This window comes from Scyliorhinus torazame, chromosome 5 (genome assembly GCF_047496885.1).
Source record: "Scyliorhinus torazame isolate Kashiwa2021f chromosome 5, sScyTor2.1, whole genome shotgun sequence".
NCBI classification, from domain to species: Eukaryota; Metazoa; Chordata; class Chondrichthyes; order Carcharhiniformes; family Scyliorhinidae; genus Scyliorhinus; species Scyliorhinus torazame.
The window spans coordinates 89,319,753-89,345,172 of record NC_092711.1 but is presented as its reverse complement, the minus strand read 5'-3'; the positions used below and the strand labels follow the sequence as shown (position 1 = coordinate 89,345,172).

Below are 25,420 nucleotides of genomic sequence, written 5' to 3'. Positions count from 1 at the left end.
TTCCTGACTCTGAACACAGTAATAGAGGAGCTTCTGTTCTAGGAGCTCTGAAACATGGAAGAGAGCGGTTGGGACACATTTCTTACACGCCTCAGGATTAACCCACACGGGGACTTTGCTGTCAGTGAAGTGGGATGAGAAAGACCAAAGTGTTGTTTGTCCCTCTCAGCGTGACCCTGAAAGACTGTGTCCAGGCTGAAGTTCTGTTCCTGCCGTATGATCCTTCCACAGATTGTCTTTTCTGAGCTCCAGACAGGTGTCCTTTCTGAGCTCCAGACAGATCATCATGAGGTTTATAAATGTGAAATAAATCAACTTTGTTTGAAACGTTGTTGCAGATCTTTCTCACCTGAGTGTTTAACATCATGTTAAACACTCAGGTGAGAAAGATCTGCAACAACGTTTCAAACAAAGTTGATTTATTTCACATTTATAAACCTCATCAGCAGATTAAGACAGAGTGAACATTATTCAGTCCTGGACATGATTAACAGCATCAATAAGGGTATAATCTAAACCTCGTGGTCGCTTGTGAACTTGCTGGTGTGTTACCAGGTGGGATGAGTGAGTAAACCCCCTTTCCACAGACATTGCAGTTGAATGGCCACTCCCAGTGTGAACTTGATGTTTAAGAAGATAAGATAAATGAGAAAATTCCTTCCCACACCAGAACAGGTGAATGGCCTCTCCCCAATGTGAACTCGCTGGTGATTCAATAGGTAGGAGGAACGAATGAATCCCTTCCCACACACTCAGCAGGTGAACGGTCTGCTCACTGAAGCTGCCGATGTGTCAGAAAGTTGGATGAACGTGTGAATCCCTTCCCACATTCAGAGCAGGTGAACAGTCTGTCCCCTGTATGAAGTTGCTGGTGTATCAGAAGGTTGGATGAATTAATGAATCCTTTCCCACAATCAGAGCAGGTGAATGGCTTCTCCCCAGTGTGAATTCTCTGGTGGTTCAGTAGGGCATATGGACGGCTGAATCCTTTCCCTCACACAGAGCAGGTGAATGGTCTCTCCCCAGTGTGAGCATATTGGTGTGTTCGTAAATCCTTTTTGTTAAAGCTCTTCTCACAGTCAGGATAGTTAAAATGTTTGTTATCAGAGTGAACAAGTTGATGTATCTGCAGGTGGGATGACTGAATGAATTGTTTCCCACACAGGGAGCAGGAGAACGGTCTATCCCCAGTGTGAATACGTTGATATGTCAGCAGATCCTTTTTACATTTAAAACTCTTTTCACAGGACATGTAAACGGTCTCTTATCAGTGTGAACCAGTTTATGAGTCATAATGCGGGATGACCGAGTGAATCCCTTCCCACAAACAGGGCAGGTGAATGGCCTCTCCTCGATGTGAACTCGCGGGTGTGTGTGAAGGTTGTATGATGGGTGAATCCCTTCCCACAAATGGAGCAGGTGAACGGTCTCTCCCCAGTGTGACTGTGCCGATGAACCTCCAGTTGTGATGGTAACTGAAACCCCTCCCACAGTCCGCACATTTCCAGAGTTTCTCCATTGTGAGGGGTCTTTGTCTCACCCACTTAAAGCCTTGTCAACACACGGCCCACTTAAAGCCTTGTCAACACACGCAACAGGAGTATAGTTTTTCCCTGCTGTGAATGGTGTGATTTTCTTTCAGGCTGTGTAACTAGTTCAAGCTCTTTCCACAGTCAGTGCAATGAAACACTCTCATTCGAGTGTGTGTTGTGTGTGTCTCGGTGCTTTTCCAGTCACACTGATCTTTGACATTTTTCTCCCTCCCTCTCCTGGGCCTGGGTTCAGTTCTCCAGCTCCTGTCTGCAGTCTGACAAAACCAATGGGTCTTATTGGGGGCGGGGGGTTGGGTTCTAACCATTGTCCCCGCTCGCGGCGGCTCTCATTCAGCCTCTGGGAGCCGCACTCACTCTCACTGCGGCTGCGCTCAGCCAGGAGCAGCACCGCGCATGCCCCGCATAGAGAGGCGACTTCCGGGGGCGGGACATTCTGACGCCTGCGCGTTCTGACTCCTGTGACGAACATAAGGCGTATTGATCCGCGCCTGGCATTCTGGGTAGCCTTATCCGCCATTATTTCATTACGTTCCTCAGGGTGATATATTGGTTCCGGCACTTTTGATACAATTCGGTGTCTGTCCCGAATGGGGAGGCCGCATCAGTGTTTTTCTCTCTGATAGGCCCCTGTTGACGGCTGTCATATGTTTTGTGGGCGTTTTGCCGCAGGGCGCCTGCGCGGCCGCCATCTTTCTCAGGTGCAACAGGGCGCATGCGCGGCCGTCCAGGACCCGGAAGCCGGAAGTGAGAATCTTGAGAATTTCTCTCCTGGACTGAGTGAAATTCCTTTGGAAACTCCTTTAGAAAGAGGAGGATTTACTAACGGGAACTTCAAACCAAACATCACATCATCGTCTGACTGAGTTACTCGAATCATCTGGACCTGAATATCATTGGGAGGTAAAATGGTTTGTCTGTTCTGTCCGTGGCTAAAGATTTCAGATATCAGAGTGACGGGGAAATTTTTTATGACCATTCCGGGTTAAATTTGAGACTAATTACACCGATCATATTGGGGAAGTTAAATAATTTGCTGTTGTACTTGATGCGCGATCAATTGCACAAAGACTCAGATTGGATACAACTGTGGCCCTTTTGCAGTCAGATGCGTGGCCTCCTACTGCAGCTGGCAAAATGGCAGATCAATGGAGGACACGCATATTTATACAGCTCCTCGTGGGCGGAGCCAGTCGGCAGTGGCTACCGGCGAACCAGTAATGCAGGTCCTACCTTACATCCCCTAATACAGATGTACACAGTGGTTCACCACATTCACCCCCTTTAAAAATTAGTTCAGCGGGGGTGGTGTGGAACTATATACAACGTTGCAAATTATGTACAATGTCTTACAATATGAGTGGGAAAGGAAAAAAATGTCCATTTTGACGGTCCGGAGCCGTCCGAGGTTCAGTCGATACGGTGCTTTGATGATTCGCTGGGAGCGACGTCATGGTGGCGGCGATGGCGGTGCTGGTGTCACCGATGTCGGTGCTGGTGTTGGCCAGTAGTCGGATGACCCCGGGAGCGTGCCAAAATCTTCTTCGTCCTCTTGTGTGGGCAGCGGGGGGGGGGGGGGAGGGATGGGCCTGGTGGGGTTAATGTTGGTAGCGCCGGGGGAGGGGAGGCAGGCGCATGGGTAGGGGAGTGTGCTGGGGTGGAACCTGACGGTGCCAGGTCCCTGAGGGAGACAGTATCTTGGCGGCCGTCGGGGAACTCCACGTAGGCATACTTGAGGGTTGGTGTGGAGCAAGTGTACCCTGTCCACCAAGGGGTCCGCCTTGTGGAGTCGGACGTGCGTACGGAGCAGGACCGGTCCTGGAGCTGCGAGCCAAGTCGGGAGCGACACCCCAGATGTGAACTTCCTGGGGAAGGTAAAAACACGTTCATGGGGTGTGTTATTTGTGGCGGTGCACAATAGTGACCGGATGGAGTGTAGTGCGTCAGGGAGGACCTCCTGCCAGCGAGAGGCTGGGAAGTTCCTGGACCGTAGGGCCAGCTGGACGGCCCTCCAAACCGTCCCATTCTCCTTTCTACTTGCCCGTTACCCCGGGGGTTGTAGCTGCTCGTCCTGCCGGAGGCGATACCCCTGCTGAGCAGGAACTGACGCAGCTCATCACTCATGAATGAGGATCCCCTGTCACTGTGGATGTAGGCGGGGAAACCGAACAGAGCGAAGATGGTGTTGAGGGCCTTGATGATGGTGGCAGAAGTCATGTCGGGGCATGGGATGGCGAAGGGGAACCTGGACTATTAATCGACCACACTGAGAATGTACGTGTTATGGTCGGTGGAGGGGAGGGGCCCTATGAAATCCACACTGAGGCGTTCAAAGGGGCGGGAAGGCTTCATCAGGCGAGCACGTTCCAGCTGGTAGAAGTGCGGCTTGCACTCCGCACAGACCTGGCAATCCCTGGTGACTGTCCGTACTTCCTCGACGGAGCAGGGCAGATTGCGGGCCTTGACGAGGTGGTACAGCCATGTGACCCCCCCAAGGTGACACTGGCTGTCATGCAGGGCCCGGAGTTGGTCTAGTTGTGCGCTGGCACATCTACCTCGGGAGAGGGTGTCTGGGGGCTCGTTGAGTTTGCCGGGGCGATACAAAATCTCGTAATTATAGGTGGAGAGCTCTATTCTCCACCGTAAGATTTTATCATTTTTGATCTTGCCCTGCAGCGTGTTGTTAAACATGAAGGCTACCGACCGTTGGTCAGTGATACGAGTGAATCTCCTGCCGGCCAGGTAATGCCTCCAATGGCGCACGGCTTCAACGATAGCTTGGGCCTCTTTTCCGATGGATGAATGACGAATTTCAGAGGCGTGAAGGGTGCAGGAAAAGAATGCCACGGGTCTGCCCGTGGGGGCAAGGGCGACATCTGAAGCATCGCTTTCTACTTGAAAGGGCAGTGCCCCGTCCACTGCGTGCATCCCGGCCGTGGCTATGTCAGCTTTGATACGGGCGAAGGCATGTTGTGCCTCGGCCGCGAGGGGAAATTGAGTGGACTGTATGAGTGGGCGGGCCTTGTCCGCATAGTTTGGGACCCACTGGATGTAGTAGGAAAAGAGCACCAGGCAGCGTTTGAGTGCCTTGGAGCAGTGGGGGAGCTCCATGAGGGGGCGCATGCGTTCGGGGTCAGGCCCCAGAAGTCCGTTTTGGACTACATAGCCGAGGATGGCTAAGCGGGTTGTGCTTTATTATACGTAATGTTGAGAAGAGTGGCGGTGCGGAGGAATTTAGCGAGGTTGGCATCGTGGTCCTGCTGATCATGGCCGCAGCTGGTGACATTATCTAAGTACGGAAATGTGGCCCGCAAACCGTACTGGTCGACCATTCGGTCCATCTCCCTTTGGAAGACCGAGACCCCGTTAGTGACGCCGAAAGGAACCCTAAAGTGATAAAGCTGACCGTCCGCCTCGAAGGCAGTATACGTACAGTCCGATTTCAGGATGGGGAGCTGGTGGTAGGCGGATTTCGGGTCAATTGTTAAGAAGACCTGGTACTGCGCAATCTGATTGACCATATCAGATATGCGTGGAAGGGGGTAAGCATTGAGCTGCGTGTACCGATTGATGGTCTGGCTGTAGTCCACAACCATTCTGTGTTTCTCCCCAGTTTTTACTACTACCACTTGGGCTCTCCAGGGGCTGTTGCTGGCCTCGATCATGCCTTCCCAAAGCAGGCGCTGGACCTTGGACCTGATGAAGGCCTTGTCCTGAGCGCTGTACCATCTGCGCCTGGTAGCAACGGGCTTGCAATCTGCAGTTAGATTGGCAAAGAGGGAGGGGGGGGGGTCAACCTTGAGGGTCGCGAGACCGCAAACGGTGCGTGGAGGTAGGGGCCTGCTGAATGTAAAGGTGAGGCTCTGGCGATTGGACTGAAAATCCAGGCCCAGCAATAGTGCAGCGCAGAGATTAGGAAGGACGTAGAGAAGGAAACCACTGAATTCTATGCTCTGGACAGTGAGAGTGACCATACAGAACTCTCTGATCGGGACAGAGTGGTATCCGGAGTCCAGGGAGATCCTTTGATTGGCGGGTTGGACCGCGAGGAAGCAGCGCCTTTCTGTATCTGGGTGTATGAAGCTTTCGGTGCTCCCGAAGTCGAGCAGGTAAGTGGTCACGTGGCCGTTGATTTTCACCGTTGTCGAAGCGGTGGCCAGGTTGTGTGGACGAGATTGGTCCAGCGTCATCAGGTGGTCATCCGAGGTTTCAGATGGAGAGTGTCGGCGACCCAGATTGTGGGATGTCCGGAGGTCCTGTGGGGAACAAAATAGCGGCGCCTATGCGGCGCACATTTCAGGGCGGGACAAGATGGCGGCGCCCATGGGACGCACGTTGATGGTGCTGGGCAGGATGGCGGCGCCTATGGCCGCACATGGACTGAGTGGGGGGAAGATGCCGGCGCCGACTGGCCGCAAATGGCCCCGGGAGGAGAAGATGGCGGCGCCCATTGTGCGTTTGGCAGGGAGAGGGGGCGATGGCGGGCACGATAGCGGTGACTGCGTGGGCCTGGCACACAGCTGTGAAGTGGCCCTTTTTACGACAGTTGGAGTTTCAGCGGGAGCGGAGTGCAGAGGCTGCTGGTGGGTGAGTACTGAAATTTTAAAGTAACTTACCTTACAGGAGCAGATCTTGGAGTTTCAGCGGGAGCGGAGCACAGAGGCAGCTGGTGGGTGAGTATTTAAGTAAACACTTACCTGGTCCCGTTTTCGGTCCCTCTTTGCTGTTGTTTTTAAAAAAAATTATTGTTTAAGGCGGGAACCGGAAGCTCGACCTGCGGACGTCTGGGAAGTCCCTCACCAATAAATTCTGGTGGAGAGGAAACCCGAGACACTACACGTGTAGTGTCTCCCACCCGCCGCCCTCCTCTAACCTAATAATAAAACCCATTGGTGTGAGGTAAGTACCATATTTTATTATTATTATTATTTTTAAAAAAAATTTAATTTAGTTGTTAGCCAGATCTTGGTAGAAAGTTAGAGGGATGGCAGGGAAGGGAGTGCAATGTTCCTCCTGCAGGATGTTTGAGGTGAGGGATGCCGTTAGTGTCCCTGCTGATTTTACCTGCAGGAAGTGCTGCCATCTCCAGCTCCTCCAAGACCGAGTTAGGGAACTGGAGCTGGAGTTGGAAGAACTTTGGATCATTCGGGAGGCAGAGGGGGTCATAGATAGCAGCTTTAGGGAATTAGTTACACCAAAGATTGGAGATAGATGGGTAACTGTAAGAGGGACTGGGAAGAAGCAGTCAGTGCAGGGATCCCCTGCGGTCGTTCCCCTGAGAAACAAGTATACCGCTTTGGATACTTGTGGGGGGGGGGGACTTACCAGGGGTAAGCCATGGGGCACGGGCCTCTGGCACGGAGTCTGTCCCTGTTGCTCAGAAGGGAAGGGGGGAGAGGAGCAGAGCATTAGTAATTGGGGACTCGATAGTCAGGGGCACAGATAGGAAATTTTGTGGGAGCGTGAGAGACTCACGTTTGGTATGTTGCCTCCCAGGTGCAAGGATTCGTGATGTCTCGGATCGTGTTTTCCGGGTCCTTAGGGGGGAGGGGGAGCAGCCCCAAGTCGTGGTCCACATTGGCACTAACGACATAGGTAGGAAAGGGGATAAGGATGTCAGGCAGGCTTTCAGGGAGCTAGGATGGAAGCTCAGAACTAGAACAAACAGTTGTTATCTCTGGGTTGTTGCCCGTGCCACGTGATAGTGAGATGAGGAATAGGGAGAGAGAGCAATTAAACATGTGGCTACAGGGATGGTGCAGGCGGGAGGGATTCAGATTTCTGGATAGCTGGGGCTCTTTCTGGGGAAGGTGGGACCTCTACAGACAGGATGGTCTACATCTGAACCTGAGGGGCACAAATATCCTGGGGGGGAGATTTGTTAGTGCTCTTTGGGGGGGTTTAAACTAATGCAGCAGGGGCATGGGAACCTGGATTGTAGTTTTAGGGTAAGGGAGAATGAGAGTATAGAGGTCAGGAGCACAGATTTGACGTCGCAGGAGGGGGCCAGTGTTCAGGTAGGTGGTTTGAAGTGTGTCTACTTCAATGCCAGGAGTATACGAAACAAGGTAGGGGAACTGGCAGCATGGGTTGGTACCTGGGACTTCGATGTTGTGGCCATTTCGGAGACATGGATAGAGCAGGGACAGGAATGGATGGTGCAGGTTCTGGGGTTTAGGTGTTTTAGTAAGCTCAGAGAAGGAGGCAAAAGAGGGGGAGGTGTGGCGCTGCTAGTCAAGAGCAGTATTACGGTGGCGGAGAGGATGCTAGATGGGGACTCATCTTCTGAGGTAGTATGGGCTGAGGTTAGAAACAGGAAAGGAGAGGTCACCCTGTTGGGAGTTTTCTATAGGCCTCCAAATAGTTCTAGGGATGTAGAGGAAAGGATGGCGAGGATGATCCTGGAGAAGAGCGAAAGTAACAGGGTAGTTATTATGGGAGACTTTAACTTTCCAAATATTGACTGGAAAAGATATAGTTCGAGTACATTAGATGGGTCGTTTTTTGTACAGTGTGTGCAGGAGGTTTCCTGACACAATATGTTGACAGGCCAACAAGAGGCGAGGCCACGTTGGATTTGGTTTTGGGTAATGAACCAGGCCAGGTGTTGGATTTGGAGGTAGGAGAGCACTTTGGGGACAGTGACCACAATTCGGTGATGTTTACGTTAATGATGGAAAGGGATAAGTATACACCGCAGGGCAAGAGTTATAGCTGGGGAAAGGGCAATTATGATGCCATTAGACGTGACTTGGGGGGGGGGGGGGTTGGGTGAAGAAGTAGGCTGCAAGTGTTGGGCACACTGGATAAGTGGAGCTTGTTCAAGGATCAGCTACTGCGTGTTCTTGATAAGTATGTACCGGTCAGACAGGGAGGAAGGCGTAGAGCGAGGGAACCGTGGTTTATCAAAGAAGTGGAATCTCTTGTTAAGAGGAAGAAGGAGGCCTATGTGAAGATGAGGTGTGAAGTTTCAGTTGGGGCGATGGATAGTTACAAGGTAGCGAGGAAGGATCTAAAGAGAGAGCTAAGGCGAGCAAGGAGGGGACATGAGAAGTATTTGGCAGGTATGATCAAGGAAAACCCAAAAGCTTTCTATAGGTATGTCAGGAATAAGCGAATGACGAGGGAAAGAGTAGGACCAGTCAAGGACAGGGATGGGAAGTTGTGTGTGGAGTCTGAAGAGATAGGCGAGATACTAAATGAATATTTTTCGTCAGTATTCACTCAGGAAAAAGATAATGTTGTGGAGGAGAATGCTGAGACCCAGGCTATTAGAATAGATGGCATTGAGGTGCGTAGGGAAGAGGTGTTGGCAATTCTGGACAGGCTGAAAATAGATAGGTCCCCGGGGCCTGATGGGATTTATCCTAGGATTCTCTGGGAGGCCAGGGAAGAGATTGCTGGACCTTTGGCTTTGATTTTTATGTCATCATTGGCTACAGGAATGGTGCCAAAGGACTGGAGGATAGCAAATGTGGTCCCTTTGTTCAAAAAGGGGAGCAGAGACAACCCCGGCAACTATAGACCGGTGAGCCTCACGTCTGTAGTGGGTAAAGTCTTGGAGGGGATTATAAGAGACCAGATTTATAATCATCTAGATAGGAATAATATGATCAGGGATAGTCAGCATGGCTTTGTGAAGGGTAGGTCATGCCTCACAAACCTTATCGAGTTCTTTGAGAAGGTGACTGATCAGGTAGACGAGGGTAGAGCAGTTGATGTGGTGTATATGGATTTCAGTAAAGCGTTTGATAAGGTTCCCCACGGTAGGCTATTGCAGAAAATACGGAGGCTGGGGATTGAGGGTGATTTAGAGATGTGGATCAGAAATTGGCTAGCTGAAAGAAGACAAAAGGTGGTGGTTGATGGGAAATGTTCAGAATGGAGTTCAGTTACAAGTGGCGTACCACAAGGATCTGTTCTGGGGCCGTTGCTGTTTGTCATTTTTATCAATGACCGAGAGGAAGGCGCAGAAGGGTGGGTGAGTAAATTTGCAGACGATACTAAAGTCGGTGGTGTTGTCGACAGTGTGGAAGGATGTAGCAGTTTACAGAGGGATATAGATAAGCTGCAGAGCTGGGCTGAGAGGTGGCAAATGGAGTTTAATGTAGAGAAGTGTGAGGTGATTCACTTTGGAAGGAATAACAGGAATGCGGAATATTTGGCTAATGGTAAAGTTCTTGGAAGTGTGGATGAGCAGAGGGATCTAGGTGTCCATGTACATAGATCCCTGAAAGCTGCCACCCAGGTTGATAGGGTTGTGAAGAAGGCCGATGGAGTGTTGGCCTTTATTGGTAGAGGGATTGAGTTCCGGAGTCAGGAGGTCATGTTGCAGCTGTACAAAACTCTGGTACGGCCGCATTTGGAGTATTGCGTACAGTTCTGGTCACCGCATTATAGGAAGGACGTGGATGCTTTGGAGCGGGTGCAAAGGAGATTTACCAGGATGTTGCCTGGTATGGAGGGAAAATCTTATGAGGAAAGGCTGATGGACTTGAGGTTGTTTTCGTTGGAGAGAAGAAGGTTAAGAGGAGACTTAATAGAGGCATACAAAATGATCGGGGGGTTCGATAGGATGGACAGTGAGAGCCTTCTCCCACGGATGGAAATGGCTGGCACGAGGGGACATAGCTTTAAACTGAGGGGTAATAGATATAGGACAGAGGTCAGAGGTAGGTTCTTTACGCAAAGAGTAGTGAGGCCGTGGAATGCCCTACCTGCAACAGTAGTGAACTCGCCAACATTGAGGGCATTTGGGTTTATTGGATAAACATATGGATGATAATGGCATAGTGTAGGTTAGATGGCTTTTGTTTCGGTGCAACATCGTGGGCCGAAGGGCCTGTACTGCGCTGTATCGTTCTATGTAGTACTTGCAAGTGGAGGTGGGGGCCCGGCAGAGTTGGCGGGGGGGGCTTCTGTTGACCGCAGAAGTAGCAGCGGGGACCCCCTGGGTGTGTGGATCGTCGTGCGGCGCAGGCGTATTGGCTCGGCTGGGCCCCAGCTGGGGGGGTTGTTTGCGGGGTCCAGAAGGGGTAGGACGGTAGGTCGCGTGGCGAGGGGGGTATGCCTAGACATTACGGGATGCTGACCGTCAGGGAGAGCGCCAACGTTTTCATCTCCGCTAGGTCGAGTGGCCCCTTCCAGTAGTCGTTCTCAGATGCGGTCCGACGCAATCCCTGTTATGAAAGTATCGCGCATGCGGAGATTAGCATGTTCAGCGGCCGTAACAGCCTGACAGTCACGGTCCTGGACGAGTGGGATTAGGGCCCGCCAGAAGTCTTCGATGGACGCACCAGGGAGTTGAGAGCGAGTGGGGAGTACGTGCCTGGCAAAGAGCGTGTTTGTTTTCTGCGCATAGTGTTCTTTTAGGAGCGCCATCACTTCTGCGTAACTGAGGCGTCCTGGATCAACGGGAACACGCTGGACCTCAACCTAGAATACAAGACGTTTATCTTCTGAGCCTCCATTGGCGTGGGGATCGCAGCATTGATGTAAGCCTCAAAACAAGCTAGCCAGTGAGTAAAGTCCTTTCTGGCGTCGGGCGAGTGCAGATCCAGCAGCAGGTGATCTGGTTTGATTTTGATATCCATTTCATTGAAAACCTGACTGCAATAAATTGATGCGTGATCAATTGCACAAAGACTCAGATTGGGTACAACTGTGGCTTTATTGCAGTCAGATGCGTGGCCTTCTACTGCAGCTGGCAAAATGGCAGATCAATGGAGGACACGCATATTTATACAGCTCCTAGTGGATGGAGCCAGCCGGCAGAGGCTACCGGCGAACCTGTAGTGCAGGTCCTACCTTACATCCCCTAATATAGGTGTACACAGTGGTTCACCACAGTACTCTTACGTATGCAGGTAAATTTTAAAATGACCGCATTAGCATACTTGGCAGCTAAACTGGGCAAACTGCTGACCTTGTTTGCAGTGCGAGTTACTATCCCAGATTTTATTAAAGTTTGTTGTTCCTGTTGCATTTCATTCAGCTCATCGTGGCTACAAAGTAGGTATTCAGCCTAATCTCAATTTCCAGATTGTGGTCTGTAGCTTTTTAAGTTACATCAATTCAAATGTCTATCTAAATACTTTTTAAATGTTATGAGGGTTTCTGCCATCATTTCAGGCAGCATTGTCCTAATGATTTCCGAGCTTTGACGCTCACTAAGGCAGAAGGTAATATTTGAATTCGATACTTTGCAGACCTAATGGGGCCAATGGCCTGCTTCTGCACCGTAAATTCTATGATCATTGTCGATTGTTGTAAAGACCCATGAATCTCACCAAGGCAGAAGGTGAAATTTGAACTCGTTGAAAGTTTACTGATTACCCTGAAACCATTGCCGATTGTTGCAAAGACCCATCTGGTTCACTCCTGTCCTTCAGTGAAGGAAATCTTCTATCCTTACCTGGTCGGCCTACATGTGACTCCAGATCCAGTCAGCCGGTTGACTCTTAATATGCTCTCTGAGATGCACTCAGTTCAAGGGCAATTAGGGCTGGGCAGTGAATGCTGGCTCAGGCAGCGACACCCACATCCCGTGAATGAACAGAAAAGAAAATCTGCCATCCTTACCTGATCTGCCCGACACTATTCCAAACCACAGCAATGTGGTCGACTCTTTTAATGCTCTCCGAGATGGCCGAGCAAGCCACTCGGTTTAAGGAACATTAGGGATGGGCAATAAATGTTGGCCCAGCCAGTGACTCCCACAAATGAATCAAATCAAATCCTGGAGACTCCAGTCAGTCAATCCAGGAGAGCGAAAACAGCGCGGGAGCAGAGCGAGCCGGGACAGCAAAACAGTGCCGGAGGAGAGAGCCGGGAGATTTAAAAAGCGCGGGAGGAGAGAGCCGGGACCGTGATGGGAGAGGTGAGTGCACAAAAGGTGTGGCAGGAGTGCCTTTAGACATGGAGTGCTGATTGGAACAGAGTGCATCTGAGTTTAGGTGAGTGGCGAGAGAGGGCTGTGTTTTGGTTGGTGTTCGAGTTTATCCTTGAGGTTCTATAAAGAAATTAAAAAAAAAAAAAAAAAAAATATTTAAATTAATTAACTAGTTGAATGTGGCTGGACAGGTGATGTGCTGTTGCTGTATGATGATGGAACTGGTGGATCCCATTGAGACCGTCAGTGACCACATCTGCAGCAAGTGTTGGCTGCTCGAGCAATTTCGGCTCAGAATTGATGAGCTGGAGACCGAGCTGCACACACTGCGACACATCAGGGAGCGGGAACATTACCTGGATTCTTTGTTTCAGGAGGCAGTCACACCCGGTAGAATAAGTTCTGTTAATTCGGACAGTGGTCAGGGACAGAGTGGTGTGACTGCAAGGGAGGCAGGTAGGGGGATCCTGAGTTGAGGAGCCTCGGCCCTTGACCTTGTCCAACAGGTATGAGGTACTTGCTCCCTGTGTGGATGAGGAAGAGGGCTGTAGGGAGGATGCGTTGACTGACCACTGCACCGTGGTACAGGAAGCCATTCAAGAGTGGTGAGCAAAAAGACAAGTGGTAGTTGTAGGGAATTCTATAATTAGGGGGATTGATGGCATCCTTTGTAAGCCAGATCGAGAGTCCCGCATGGTATGTTGCCTGCCCGGTGCCAGGGTGAGGGACATCTCTGATCGGCTTGAAAGGATTTTGGAGAGGGAGGTGGAGGATTCAGTTGTTGTGGTCCACGTTGGGACTAACAACATAGGTAAGACTAGGAAAGAGGACCTGTTTGGGGATTATCAAACACTAGGGACTACATTAAAGAGCAGGTCCTCCAGGGTTATAATCTCTGGATTACTACCCGTGCCACGTGCCAATTGGCATAGGGTTGAGAAAATTAGAGAAGTTAACACGTGGCTAAAGGAGTGGTGCGGGAAAGAGGGATTCCATTTCATGGGGCATTGGCATCAGTACTGGGGCAGGAGGGACCTGTACCGTTGGGACGGTCTTCACCTGAACCATTCTGGGACCAGTGTTCTAGCGAATAGGATAAATAGGTTGGTCACAAGGACTTTAAACTAGCAAGTTGGGGGGGGAAGGGAAGTGTAAAGCTATGAACAGTATAATGGTTAATGGAGATCAAGGCAGCAGGTTATGTGACAGGTTATTATGTAGAGATATGGGTTCAAAGACAAGGAAAATTAGGAGAAAGGGTAAGAGGAAAAATAAATTGCGAAAAGTTACTGATCAAGGTGTTAGGATTCATAACAAAGACATAAAAAACAGCATAAGTGTACTTTACCTGAATGCTGGTAGTATAGGAAATAAGGTAAATGAGTTGATGGCGCAAATCATAGTGAATGACTATGATTTAGTGGCCATTACTGAAATATGGTTAAAAGATGGTCACGACTGGGAGTTAAATATCCAAGGGTATCAGACTATACGAAAGGATAGAATGGACGGTAAGGGCGGTGGTGTAGCTTTGTTTTTTAAGGATGGCATCCGGGCAATAGTAAGGGATGATATTGGTGCTATGGAGGACAAGGTTGAATCAATTTGGGTGGAAATCAGGAATAGTAAGGCGAAAAGGTCACTGATAGGAGTAGTCTATAGGCCACCAAATAGTAACAGGATGGTAGGGCAGGCAATAAGCAAAGAAATAACGGATGCATGTAGAAATGGTACAGCGGTTATCATGGGAGATGTTAATCTGCATATCGATTGGTTTAACCAGGTTGGTAAAGGCAGCCTTGAGGAGGAGTTTATAGAATGTGCCCAGGATAATTTCCTGGAACAGTATGTAATGGAACCTACAAGGGAACAAGCAGTCCTAGATCTGGTCCTGTGTAATGAGGCAAGATTGATTAATGATCTTATAGTTCGGCATCCTCTTGGGAGGAGCGACCACAATATGGTGGACTTTAAAATACAGTTGGAGGATGACAAGGTAAAATCAAACACTAGTGTTTTGTGCTTAAACAAATGCGTTACAATAGGATGAGAGAAGAACTAGCTAAGGTAGACTGGGAGCAAAGACTTCATGGTGAAGCAGTTGAGGAACAGTGGAGAACCTTCCGAGCGATCTTTCACAGTGTTCAGAAAAGGTTCATACCGACAAAAAAAAGAAAGACGGTAGAAAGGGGAAAAATCGACCGTGGATATCTAAGGAGATGAGGGAGAGTATCAAATTGAAGGAAAAAACATACAAAGTGGCAAAAATTAGTGGGAGACTAGAGGACTGGGAAGTCTTTAGGGGACAACAGAAAGCTACTAAAAAAGCCATAAAGAAGAGTAAGGAAGACTATGAAAGTAAATTGTCTCAGAACATAAAAGCAGATAGTAAAAGCTTCTCCAAATATATAAGACAAAAAAGAGTGGCTCAGGTAAATATTGGTCCTTTGGAAGATGAGAAGGGAGATTTAATAATAGGAGACGGGGAAATGGCTGAGGAGCTGAACAGGTTTTTTGGGTCAGTCTTCACAGTGGAGGACACAAATAACATGCCAGTGACTGATGGAAATAAGGATATGATAGGTGAGGACCTTGAGATGATTGTAATCACTCGGGAGGCAGTATTGGGCAAGCTAATGGGGCTAAAGGTAGATAAGTCTCCTGGCCCTGATGGGATGCATCCCAGAGTGTTAAAAGAGATGGCTAGGGAAATTGTAAACGCACTAGTGATAATTTATCAAAATTCACTGGGACCACCCCAGAGTCTAGAGGATTGGAAAGTAGCAAACGTGACACCACTGTTTAAAAAAGGAGGTCGGCAGAAAGCGGGTAATTATAGGCCGGTAAGCTTAACTTCGGTTGTAGGGAAAATGCTGGAATCTATTATTAAGGGGGAAATAGTGGGGCACCTGGAGGGAAACTGTCCCATTGGACAGACGCAGCATGGGTTCACAAAGGGTAGGTCATGTCTGACTAATTTGGTAGAGTTTTTTGAGGACGTTACCAGTGCAGGAGATAACGGGGAGCCAATGGATGTGGTATATCTGGATTTGCAGAAAGCTTTTGACAAGGTGCCACACAAAAGGTTGCTGCATAAACTAAAGATGCATGGCATTGAGGGTAAAGTGGTAGCATGGGTAGAAGATTGGTTAACTAACAGAAAGCAGAGAGTGGGGATAAATGGGTGTTTCTCTGGTTGGCAACCTGTAACTAGTGGGGTCCCTCAAGGATCAGTGTTGGGCCCGCAGTTGTTCACAATTTACATAGACGATTTGGAGTTGGGGACCAAGTGCAATGTGTCAAAGTTTGCAGACTACACTAAGATGAGTGGTAAAGCAAAAAGGGCAGAGGATACCGGAAGTCTGCAGAATGATTTGGATAGTTTAGGTGAATGGGCTAGGGTCTGGCAGATGGAATTCAATGTTGCCAAGTGTGAGGCTATCCATTTTGGGAGGAATACAGCAGAATGGATTATTATTTAAACGGTAAGATGTTAAAACATGCTGCTGTGCAGAGGGACCTGGGTGTGCTGGTGCACGAGACGCAAAAAGTTGGTGTGCAGGTGCACAGGTGATTAAGAAGGCTAATCGAGTTTTGTCTTTCATTGCTAGAGGGATGGAGTTCAAGACTAGTGAGGTTATGCTGCAATTGTATAGGGTGTTGGTGAGGCCGCATCTGGAGTATTGTGTTCAGTTTTGGTCTCCTTACCTGAGAAAGGACATATTGGCACTGGAGGGAGTGCAGAGGAGTTTCACTAGGTTGATCCCAGAGTTGAGGGGATTAGATTATGACGAGAGGTTGAGTAGACTGGGACTGTACTCATTGGAGTTTCGAAGAATGCGGGGGGATCTTATTGAGACATATAAAATTATGAAGGGAATAGATAGGATAGATGCGGGCAGGTTGTTTCCACTGGTCGGGGAAAGCAAAACTAGGGGGCACAGCCTCAAAATAAGGGGAGGTAGATTTAGGACGGAGTGTAGGAGGAACTTCTTCACCCAAAGGGTTGTGAATCTCTGGAATTCCTTGCCCAGTGAAGCAGTTGAGGCTCCTTCTTTAAACGTTTTTAAGAAAAAGATAGATGCCTTTCTAAAGAATAAAGGGATTCGGGGATATGGTGTACGGGCCGGACAGTGGAGCTGAGTCCACAAAGATCAGCCATGATCTCATTAAATGGCGGAGCAGGCTCGAGGGGCCAGATGGCCTACTCCTGCTCCTAGTTCTTATGTTCTTATGTAGTTGGCATCCGGTCCAGGCTGGCAGCGCATGTGCCTGCGGCACCGTGTCCTCTGTAAAGATGGCGGCCGGTAACCCGGGCCTGTCACCGCTCAGCTCTCACTCTGTTCGGTGCTGTTTAAGACGGGACCATAAACATTTTCCTCGGGAGTTGAAGCCTCCACGGGGTATTTATGAAGCCTCCCGGCTCACTCCGCAGCTTCTATTGCTCGCTGGCCACCCACTGGCTCCGATCCTGAAAGTCGCTCGATTGTTTCTTTCCCGCTCCTCGCACCGTCAGCGCATGCACCAGTCACAGCCGGGCTCTGTGCATGTGCGAGGACCATCTGTAATGTGGATAGAGCACATTCTCAGCTGCTATGCATGATGAGTAATACCCCAGCCATTGAAATCGATATTGCAGATAGAAACTATGCTTTGCCAACCGATTACGATTGGCACCATTTGGCCAAGGTAAGAAATTTATTACATAAATTAATAAAGCAACTAAATAGTACAGGCCGTCCACCACAGGTCTGTCCTGGGTGTGATTGACAACAGACCAAACATGAACAGGGAGATGTTAACGTGTTGGGGTCTGAGAAGGTTCAGGTGAACAGTGATTTTTGTCTCCCTGGACAGAATAGTTAAACTGCCCCTCGTCAATAACAATGTGCTGAAATCGGATCAAATGGTTTGGGACTTTTAAAGTTGGAGTGTTAGCCAGTGGGAAAACTGAGGAAATCCCTTTGCACACGTGAAAAGTATGAGTGATCTCCGTCTGAACTGCTCCTGAACTGCACATTCGATTAACTAATGACTAACTCATATTTATTCTTATCCAGTGGAAACATCTTCCAATTGTCGATCATATCAAACCTGTTCATAATCTTACAGGATCAGGTCATCCTTCATTCCCTTTTCCAGTCCAAAAGGTTTTTTTGTAATTTTCTTGAAATGAAAATTGAAAATCACTTATTTGTCACGAGTAGGCTTCAATTAAGTTACTGTGAAAAGCCCCTATTCGCCACTTCCGACGCCTGTTCGGGGAGGCTGGTATGGGAATTGAACCGTGCTGCTGGCCTGCCTTGGTCTGCTTTAAAAGCCAGCGATTTAGCCCAGTGAGCTAAACCAGCCCCTTTGAACATTTCTCTTCAGCGGATATAAAAATATTGAAAATGGGATAAAGGTTGTTTGGCTGATGGTCAATCACTGTCCTGCTAGCTCTCTGGAGCAATCCAGTCAGTCCCATTCTCCTGCTCTATCCCTGTATCCTCGTAGGTTTATTTCCCTCAGACGTCTATCCAATTTCCTTTTGAAATCAAATCATTCATTGTATCTATTTTCAAACTCCCTCATAGGCAGCAAGTTTCAGGTCATTCCACACGCTTTGTAAAACCATACATCTCATATCACCTCATATCTCCTGTACCTTTTACATACAAACTAGGAACAGGCCACTCGGCCCCTCGAGCCTGCTCCGCATTCAATAAGGTTGCGGCTGATCTCATTCTAACCTCAACTCCACGTTCCTGCCTACCCCTGATGACCTTTCACCTCCTTGCTCATCAAGAATCTATCCCGCTCTGCTTAAAAATATTAAAGGACTCTGCTTCTACTGCCTTTTAAGGGCGTGAGTTCCAAAGTCTTACAACCCTCAAGAGAATAAAAAATCCTCATCTCCATCTGAAATGAGTGATCCCTCACTTTGCAACAGTGATGCCTGCGTTCTCGATTCTCCCATAAGAGGAAACATCCTCTCCACATCCACCTGTCAAGACCCCTCAGGATCTTATATAGTTCAATCCAGGTTTTACCCCAAACTTTAAATCTGTGTCCCTAGTGCTTGTACGATCAGTGAACGGAAGCAGAGTTTCTTTGTCCACCTGATGGAAATCTGGCATAATGTTGTGGCCCTCGATCAAATCTCCCCTCAACCTCCTTTGCAGGAACCATTCTGGTAAATCTCCTCTGCACCTTCTCCAAGAACCTTCACATTCTTCCTGAAGAGTGGTGACCAGAGCTTTAGAAAGATTCATAGAATAGAATTAGAACCATAGAGTTCCAACAGTGCAGAAGGAGGCCATTCGCCCCATCAAGTCTGCAACGATTCTCTGAAAGGGCACCTTGCCTAGGCCCACACCCCTACCCTATCTCTGTAGCCCCATAGCCCCACCTAACCTGCCCATCCCTGGACACTAAGCGGCAATTTATCAAGGCCAATCCACCTAACTTGCCCGTCTTTGGACTGTGGGAGGCAACCCACGCAGACACTGGGAGAAAGTGCAAACTCCACACAGCCAGTCACCAAGGCCGGAATTGAACCCAGGTCCCTGGAGTTGTGAGGCAGCAGTGCTAATCCATGTGCCACCAGAAGCATAGTTTCAGTATCAATATTACTCTTGATGATGCTCAGATCGAATTTGCTTTGCCAACTGCTCTCTTAATATGTCTTGTAGATATACAAAATCCCTCTTCACCTCTTTCTCTCTCCTCCCAAAGAGGTCAATTGGATTTTATAACAATTCAACCATTTTCATGGTCACATGGTCACTTTTTCCAAGTGTCGGCCCCACAATAACCAGATTCATTCAGCTCAATTTCACAACCTGCCTTTATGTTTTTGTGGGTTCTCTCTCACTCCCTATTTTCTGTTTTTAAATCCGTTTCATAGGGTGTTTGAAGGGGAGGCTTCAAAGTCTGGAAACTCAAACCAAGCACCAGACTCCTCAGTTTATCGTATCCTGAATATCATCGTACTTTGAACATGGAAGGAAAAAGCATCGTTCACAGTGGGGAGAAACCGTACTCGTGTTGTGTGTGTGGACAAGGATTTGCTCGATCATCAGGCCTCACGAGACACAAATGCAGTCACACTGAGGAGAAACTGTGGAAATGTGGGGACTGTGGGAAAGGATTCACTTCCCCATCCCAGCTGGAAACTCATCGACGCAGTCACACTGGGGAGAGACCATTCACCTGCGCTGAGTGTGGGAAGGGATTTATTCAGTTAGCGGCCCTGCGGAGTCACCAGCGAGTTCACACTGGGGAGAGACCGTTCACCTGCTCCAAGTGTGGGAAGGGATTTATTCAGTTAGCGGCCCTGCGGAGACACCAGCGGGTTCACACTGGGGAGAGACCATTCACCTGCTCTCAGTGTGGGAAGGGATTCACTCAGTTATCCCACCTGCTGAGACACCAGCGAGTTCACACTGAGGAGAGACCGTTTCAGTGTCCAGACTGCGGGAAGTGCTACAAAAGTTCTGGGAATCTGATGTACCATCAACGTATTCATACTGATGAGAAACCGTTCAGGTGCTCTGATTGCGGGACTGGGTTCAGACACTCATCTCACCTCACTGTACATCAGCGAATTCACACTGGGGAGAGGCCATTCGCCTGCGCCAAGTGTGGGAAGGCATTCACTGAGTCATCCAACCTGCAGAAGCACCAGCGAGTTCACACTGATGAGAGACCGTTTCAATGTCCAGACTGCGGGAAGTGCTATAAAAGTTCTTGGGAACTGATGTACCATCAACGTGTTCACACTGACGAGAGACCGTTCAGGTGCTCTCACTGCAGGACTGGGTTCAGACGATCATCTGACCTCACTGTACATCAGCGAACTCACACTGGGGAGAGACCATTCACCTGCTCTCAGTGTGGGAAGGGATTCGCTCAGTCATCCTCCCTGCTGAGACACCAACGAGGCCACAAGTAATGACAGTGATTGGATTTTGCTGTTTCTCACATTCAGGACTGAACTATGTTCATTTGGGTCTCTTTCTGCTGATAACAAACTCCAGCCTATTTACAGGGGCTAATATTCTGGCTAAAAGTCAAATAAATTAGGTTAGTGTTAAATATGCAGTGTGTTAATGGTAAAAGGTGCGATTTATGAGCATGGGGAGAAGGCCAGTAGAATGCTTGCGCAGCAACTGAGGAAGAGGGAAGCGGCCATGGAAGTAGGGAGGGTTGTGGATGGGGAAGGTAATCTAGTGGGTGACCCGGCAGGGCTGAACAAGGTCTTCAGGGACTTTTATAGGAAGCTGTACACTTCGGAACCACCCGGGGGACCGGGGGGGATGAGGCGATTCCTGGACGGACTGACCTTCCCAAGAGTGGGGAGGGGGTTGGTGGATGGACTGGGGGCCCTGGTCAGGATTGAAGAGGTATTGGGGGGGCCTGAGGGTCATGCAGCCGGGTAAAGCCCCGGTGCTGGACGGGTATCCGGTGGAGTTTTACAAAAGATTTGCCGGGATAGTGGGGCCGGTGCTGGTCAGGGTCTTTAACGAGGCAAGAGACAGAGGGAGTTTACCCCCGACGATGTCGCAGGCCACCATCTCGCTCATTCTGAAACGGGATAAGGACCCGGAGGCTTGTGGGTCACACAGGCCGACCTCTCTGATCAACGTAGATGCCAAGTTACTGGCCAAGAGTTTGGCGACCAGAATTGAGGACTGTGTACCGGATGTAATTGTGGAGGATCAAACCGGGTTTGTAAAGGGGAGGCAGCTGGTGGCCAACCTAAGAAAGCTGCTCAACGTGATTATGATGCCCCCGGAGAGTAGGGAGGTAGAGATAGTGGTAGCCATGGATGCTGAAAAGGCTTTTGACCGGGTCGATTGGGAGTGGGAGGCACTAGGACGGTTCGGGTTCGGGGCGGGGTCCATCGGCTGGGTTAGGCTATTGTATCAGGCCCCGGAGGCGAGTGTAAGGATGAACAGGACGACATCGGATTACTTTAGACTGCAATGTGGGACAAGACAGGGCTGCCCTCTCTCCCCACTGCTGTTTGCGCTGGCCATAGAGCCGCTGGCAATTGCACTGAGAGCTTCTAGGGGCTGGAAAGGGCTGGTCCGGGGGAGAGTGGAACCAGAGTCTCGTTATACACGGATGATCTGCTGTTATATGTATCAGACCCAATGGTGGGATGAACGGTATTATGGCAACCGTTCAGGGTGGTGGGAGAGGGTTTCCGATATTTGGGGATTCAGTTGGCACGGGACTGGGGTTGGTTGCATAAGCTCAACCTGTCCCGACTGGTGGAACGAGTGAGGGAGGAGGTCCAGAGGTGGGATGCGCTCCCGCTGTCATTGGCAGGGAGGGTGCAGACTGTTAAAATGACGATTCTCCCATGGTTCTTGTTTGTTTTTCAGTGTCTCCCTATCTTTATCCCGCGGTTCTTCTTTAAGAAGCTGAATAAAATTATTCTGGGATTTGTATGGGCAGGGATGTCCCCACGGGTGAAGAGGGTGATGCTTGAAAGGAGCAGAGGAGAAGGGGGGCTGGCATTGCCGAACTTCAACTGTTACTGGGCGGCCAACATAGAAATGGATGGTGGGTGCGGGGCCGGTTTGGGAGCAGATGGAGGCTGCTTCGTGCAGGGGCACTAGCTTAGCAGCCCTGGCCACAGCCCCTCTGCCACTTCCGCCGGCACAGTACTCCACCAGCCTGATAGTGGTGGTGGCTCTTCAGATCTGGGGCCAGTGGAGGAGGCATGTATGGGAGGTAAGAGCATTGGTGTGGACCCCAATCTGCGGCAACCACCGATTTGCCCCAGAGAACATGAACAGGGGGATATCGACTGTGAAGGAGGGCGGGGATTGTGAGGATGGGGATGTGTTCCTGGAAGGGAGCTTTCCAAGCATGAGGGCGCTGGAGGAGAAGTTTGGCCTGGCGAGAGGAAACAACTTTAGATACTTGCAGGTGAGGGATTTTGTACGCAGACTGGTGCCGTCCTTCCCATGTCTCCCGCCAAACGGAAGGCAGGACAGGGTAGTTTCTAGGGGAGAGGTGGGAGAGGGTGTTGATTTCCAAATTTCTTTCTCCGTCAGTCTGGCCTCAATAAAAGTCGAGATGGATTTGCAAGTAAAAAGAAGTTATTTTATTCAGCTTGCAAGCTAACTAGTCCACAGTGATACAGACAACATGTTGCTGTCTGCAGTCCCGGGAACTAAGTGAAGGTCCCAGACAAAGAGATCAGTACTCATACATTCAAATGGCATCAAGTTTCACATACTCGACACCCATAGGTCATCCTATGTCCCTCCTGACTTGTTTGATCTATTCTGATTGGCTCACTTCCAATCCCTTTCTCCGGCCCCTATCAATGCAGCATCACTCTCATAGACACACCTCTTCCTGCTTTTTCCATGCGGTCTCAAATCCCTTTGTCTCTACCTGCCAGAATCAAAGTGGCTTATTTCTACATTACATTAACTAATATCTCTAAAGTAACTATTTTATATCACATTCGTCATTCCCTCCTTTTATCATTCCATGATAACCGAACTATCCAATCCATAGCTACGGTTCCTCATCTAAAAAGATCCGTCGCTGCATTTCCAATTCCTGTCTTAGCCCCCCTTCATCTGCCTCACCCTCATGGATTTTAACAGTTTAAATTTTTTTTTTGCGGTGATTGGGGCGGTGATCTGATCCAGTGCACCCCGCATTCTACCCATCACACATTTAAGGATGGCCAGGCCCACAAAGATGCAGCCGATAGCTACCACTAGATACATGGCCATATTTATCAACCAGTCCTTCCATCCTCCAAATCCCCAGTTAACCCAAGAGCCAGGATCCTGCATCCTGTCCAATTGATCCCGTATGCGATCCATAAATTTAGTGATGTTAGCGGTCAAGTCCTGAACTCCCATGATACACTTGCCCTGTACTATGGCGCATACCCCACCCTCACGGGCCAGAAGATAGTCAAGAGCATACCGGTTCTGCATTGCAAACAACCGTAGCTGAGACAACTCCTTGGTTATTGCCCCGAGGGCTCGCAAGGTTTCATTTCCCAAGATGGTAAGGCCGCAAATAAAATAATTCCGATCACTGACAGCCAAGGAACCCCCCACACCTCCCAGTGTCAATACGCTCAGAATGCCCCACCCGGCTGAGTGGCCCCGGTTGGGTGCGAGAACCTGAGGTTTTTTCCAGTTCTCGCAAAATTCAGCCGAGACTGCCCGGCATGCTAACTGATTATGCAGGTTCCACGCCGAAGGGCAGGGGACTGTGGTAGGGACTAGAGTCCCTATAGCAATTCGGCGGGGAAATGGGGGTGACAAAACGTTGGTCGCTGTGCCATTAAATAAAAAGTAGTATCCTTGCTCCGTGTGCAGGCTAGCATCACAATCAGCATATCGGTTGCGTAAGGACCCCCCAGTAGCCCAGTTTATCCAACTTTGAAATGCCCATTCGGGCCGCCCAGCAATGCGGAAAGCCCTAGTCCCAACAGTGATATGCGAGACATTCGCCCAGCCACAGAGGAGCTGGAGGCCGGCGTTCAATGGAACGCAAGTGGTGTTGTAACAAACGCATTGGCCAGACGCCTGGGTGATATGGCACCTCCTGTCCGTACAGGTGGGAAACAGACAGTTGTATTTGTGTCCACCTCGACCAGCAAACAGCCATATCCTTCACTGCTGCAGCAATTCTCGTACGACCGGGAATCCCTATTGGGAGTGAAGTGGCTCGGTATGTACGCCCTCCACCGTCGCAGCCTATCGTACTGTGAGTGGGGATTACCCCGAGGAAGGGGAAGGCAAATAGCCGGTGGTGCTGAATCCGGATCGTAAGGAAGAGTGACGTGCTCGGGCAATGGCTCGGAATGCTGACAATGAACCACCGTTTGGGGAGTGCCCCAAAGCGGTGAAACAGAAAATAACCTAGACACCGCTGCGGGGTTTGGGTAGCAGACAACCCGTCCCTGGCCATACAAGCGGTGGTAAATCTGGTAGAAGAGATTTATACTACCCGGGTTTTCCTCAGTTTGGCCTTTAATTAACTTAAGTGTATCTCCCAGTAACCTACGTTCTAGCTGTACTTCCCTTCTCATACGCCCCGTCCTCTCTCTAGTCCCTTTCTCTTTCTCATAGCCTCTTCCTACACTCTTCTGACAGCCTGATTTATCCTTTATTGTACCACTCTTAACACATCCAAAATCGAATTTACATGTATTCCGAAAACAAGGCAATGTCCATATATTGTTCCCTTCCCATCGCCGGGACCGGTGCAACTGCTTCATGACTCCTGCATTCTCCTGAACTTTGATGACCTTCCATGAGTCGATACCATGTCCTCGTATATGGGGGCAGCGAAGAACTTCACCTTTGCAGAGGTGATGTAACCTTGTAGATTGGTTGGGGCTACACAGATACATAATATTCCCCTTTTCCATTTCCATCGCCAATAACACGCCAAGCGAAGTGAGGCCAAATATCAGACAGACGATGCGTAGCCACTCCATCATGCTCCACACCTGTAAAATAGCACTGGAGAAGGGAGGCAGGTTAGTATCCGACCTTTTACAGTAGTGGAGATGGACTCAATTTACAGTGATGTAGGTGGACCCAAGCACTTCGCCCCTCCACTTTAAGTGCTGTGGGGGTGGTAAGGAGAACTTGGAAGGGCCCGTCCCATCGCGGCTCCGACCCCTTCCTAGTCCAATTTTTGACCATGATATAACTACCGGGCTGGACTGAAAGTGAGCTAGGTACTGGGGGCAATGGCTGGTGAGCCGCGCAGACCTGGCCATGGAGTTCCTTGAGCACTTGCGTGAGGGCTAGAACATAGGTGGTCATTTCTTCAGTCATCTGATGAAACTGAACCAGTCTGGGAACCTGCAGGCTCCAGGCAGTTCTAAGAGGCCTGCCATAAAGAATCTCGGCGGGAGAGAGCCGGGCCGGTCCCACAGGTGTAACCCGCAGCTGGAAGAGGGCAACGGGGAGCAACTTAAGCCATGTCAGTCCCG

The 25,420-nt window shown here is 49.6% G+C and overlaps 1 protein-coding gene across 2 annotated transcripts; it reads left to right on the top strand.

Moving 5' to 3' along the window:
* The first annotated feature begins 2,280 nt into the window (after positions 1-2,280).
* LOC140418852 (uncharacterized) lies at positions 2,281-23,517 on the top strand. Of its 2 annotated transcripts, none has more exons than XM_072502491.1 (2): positions 2,281-2,453; positions 19,331-23,517. In XM_072502491.1, exon 2 carries the CDS (start codon positions 19,424-19,426, stop codon positions 20,375-20,377), a length of 954 nt encoding a protein of 317 aa, XP_072358592.1. In that variant the 5' UTR covers positions 2,281-2,453; positions 19,331-19,423; the 3' UTR covers positions 20,378-23,517. The 2 variants fall into 2 exon arrangements, with proteins under 2 accessions (XP_072358592.1, XP_072358593.1); XM_072502492.1 differs by lacking the exon at positions 2,281-2,453 and adding an exon at positions 17,287-17,559.
* The last annotated feature ends 1,903 nt before the right edge of the window (positions 23,518-25,420 follow it).

Bases quoted from the DNA above. Each gene is read 5' to 3' on its own strand.
- LOC140418852 (XM_072502491.1), top strand. From the start codon at position 19,424: ATGGAAGGAAAAAGCATCGTTCACAGTGGGGAGAAACCGTACTCGTGT.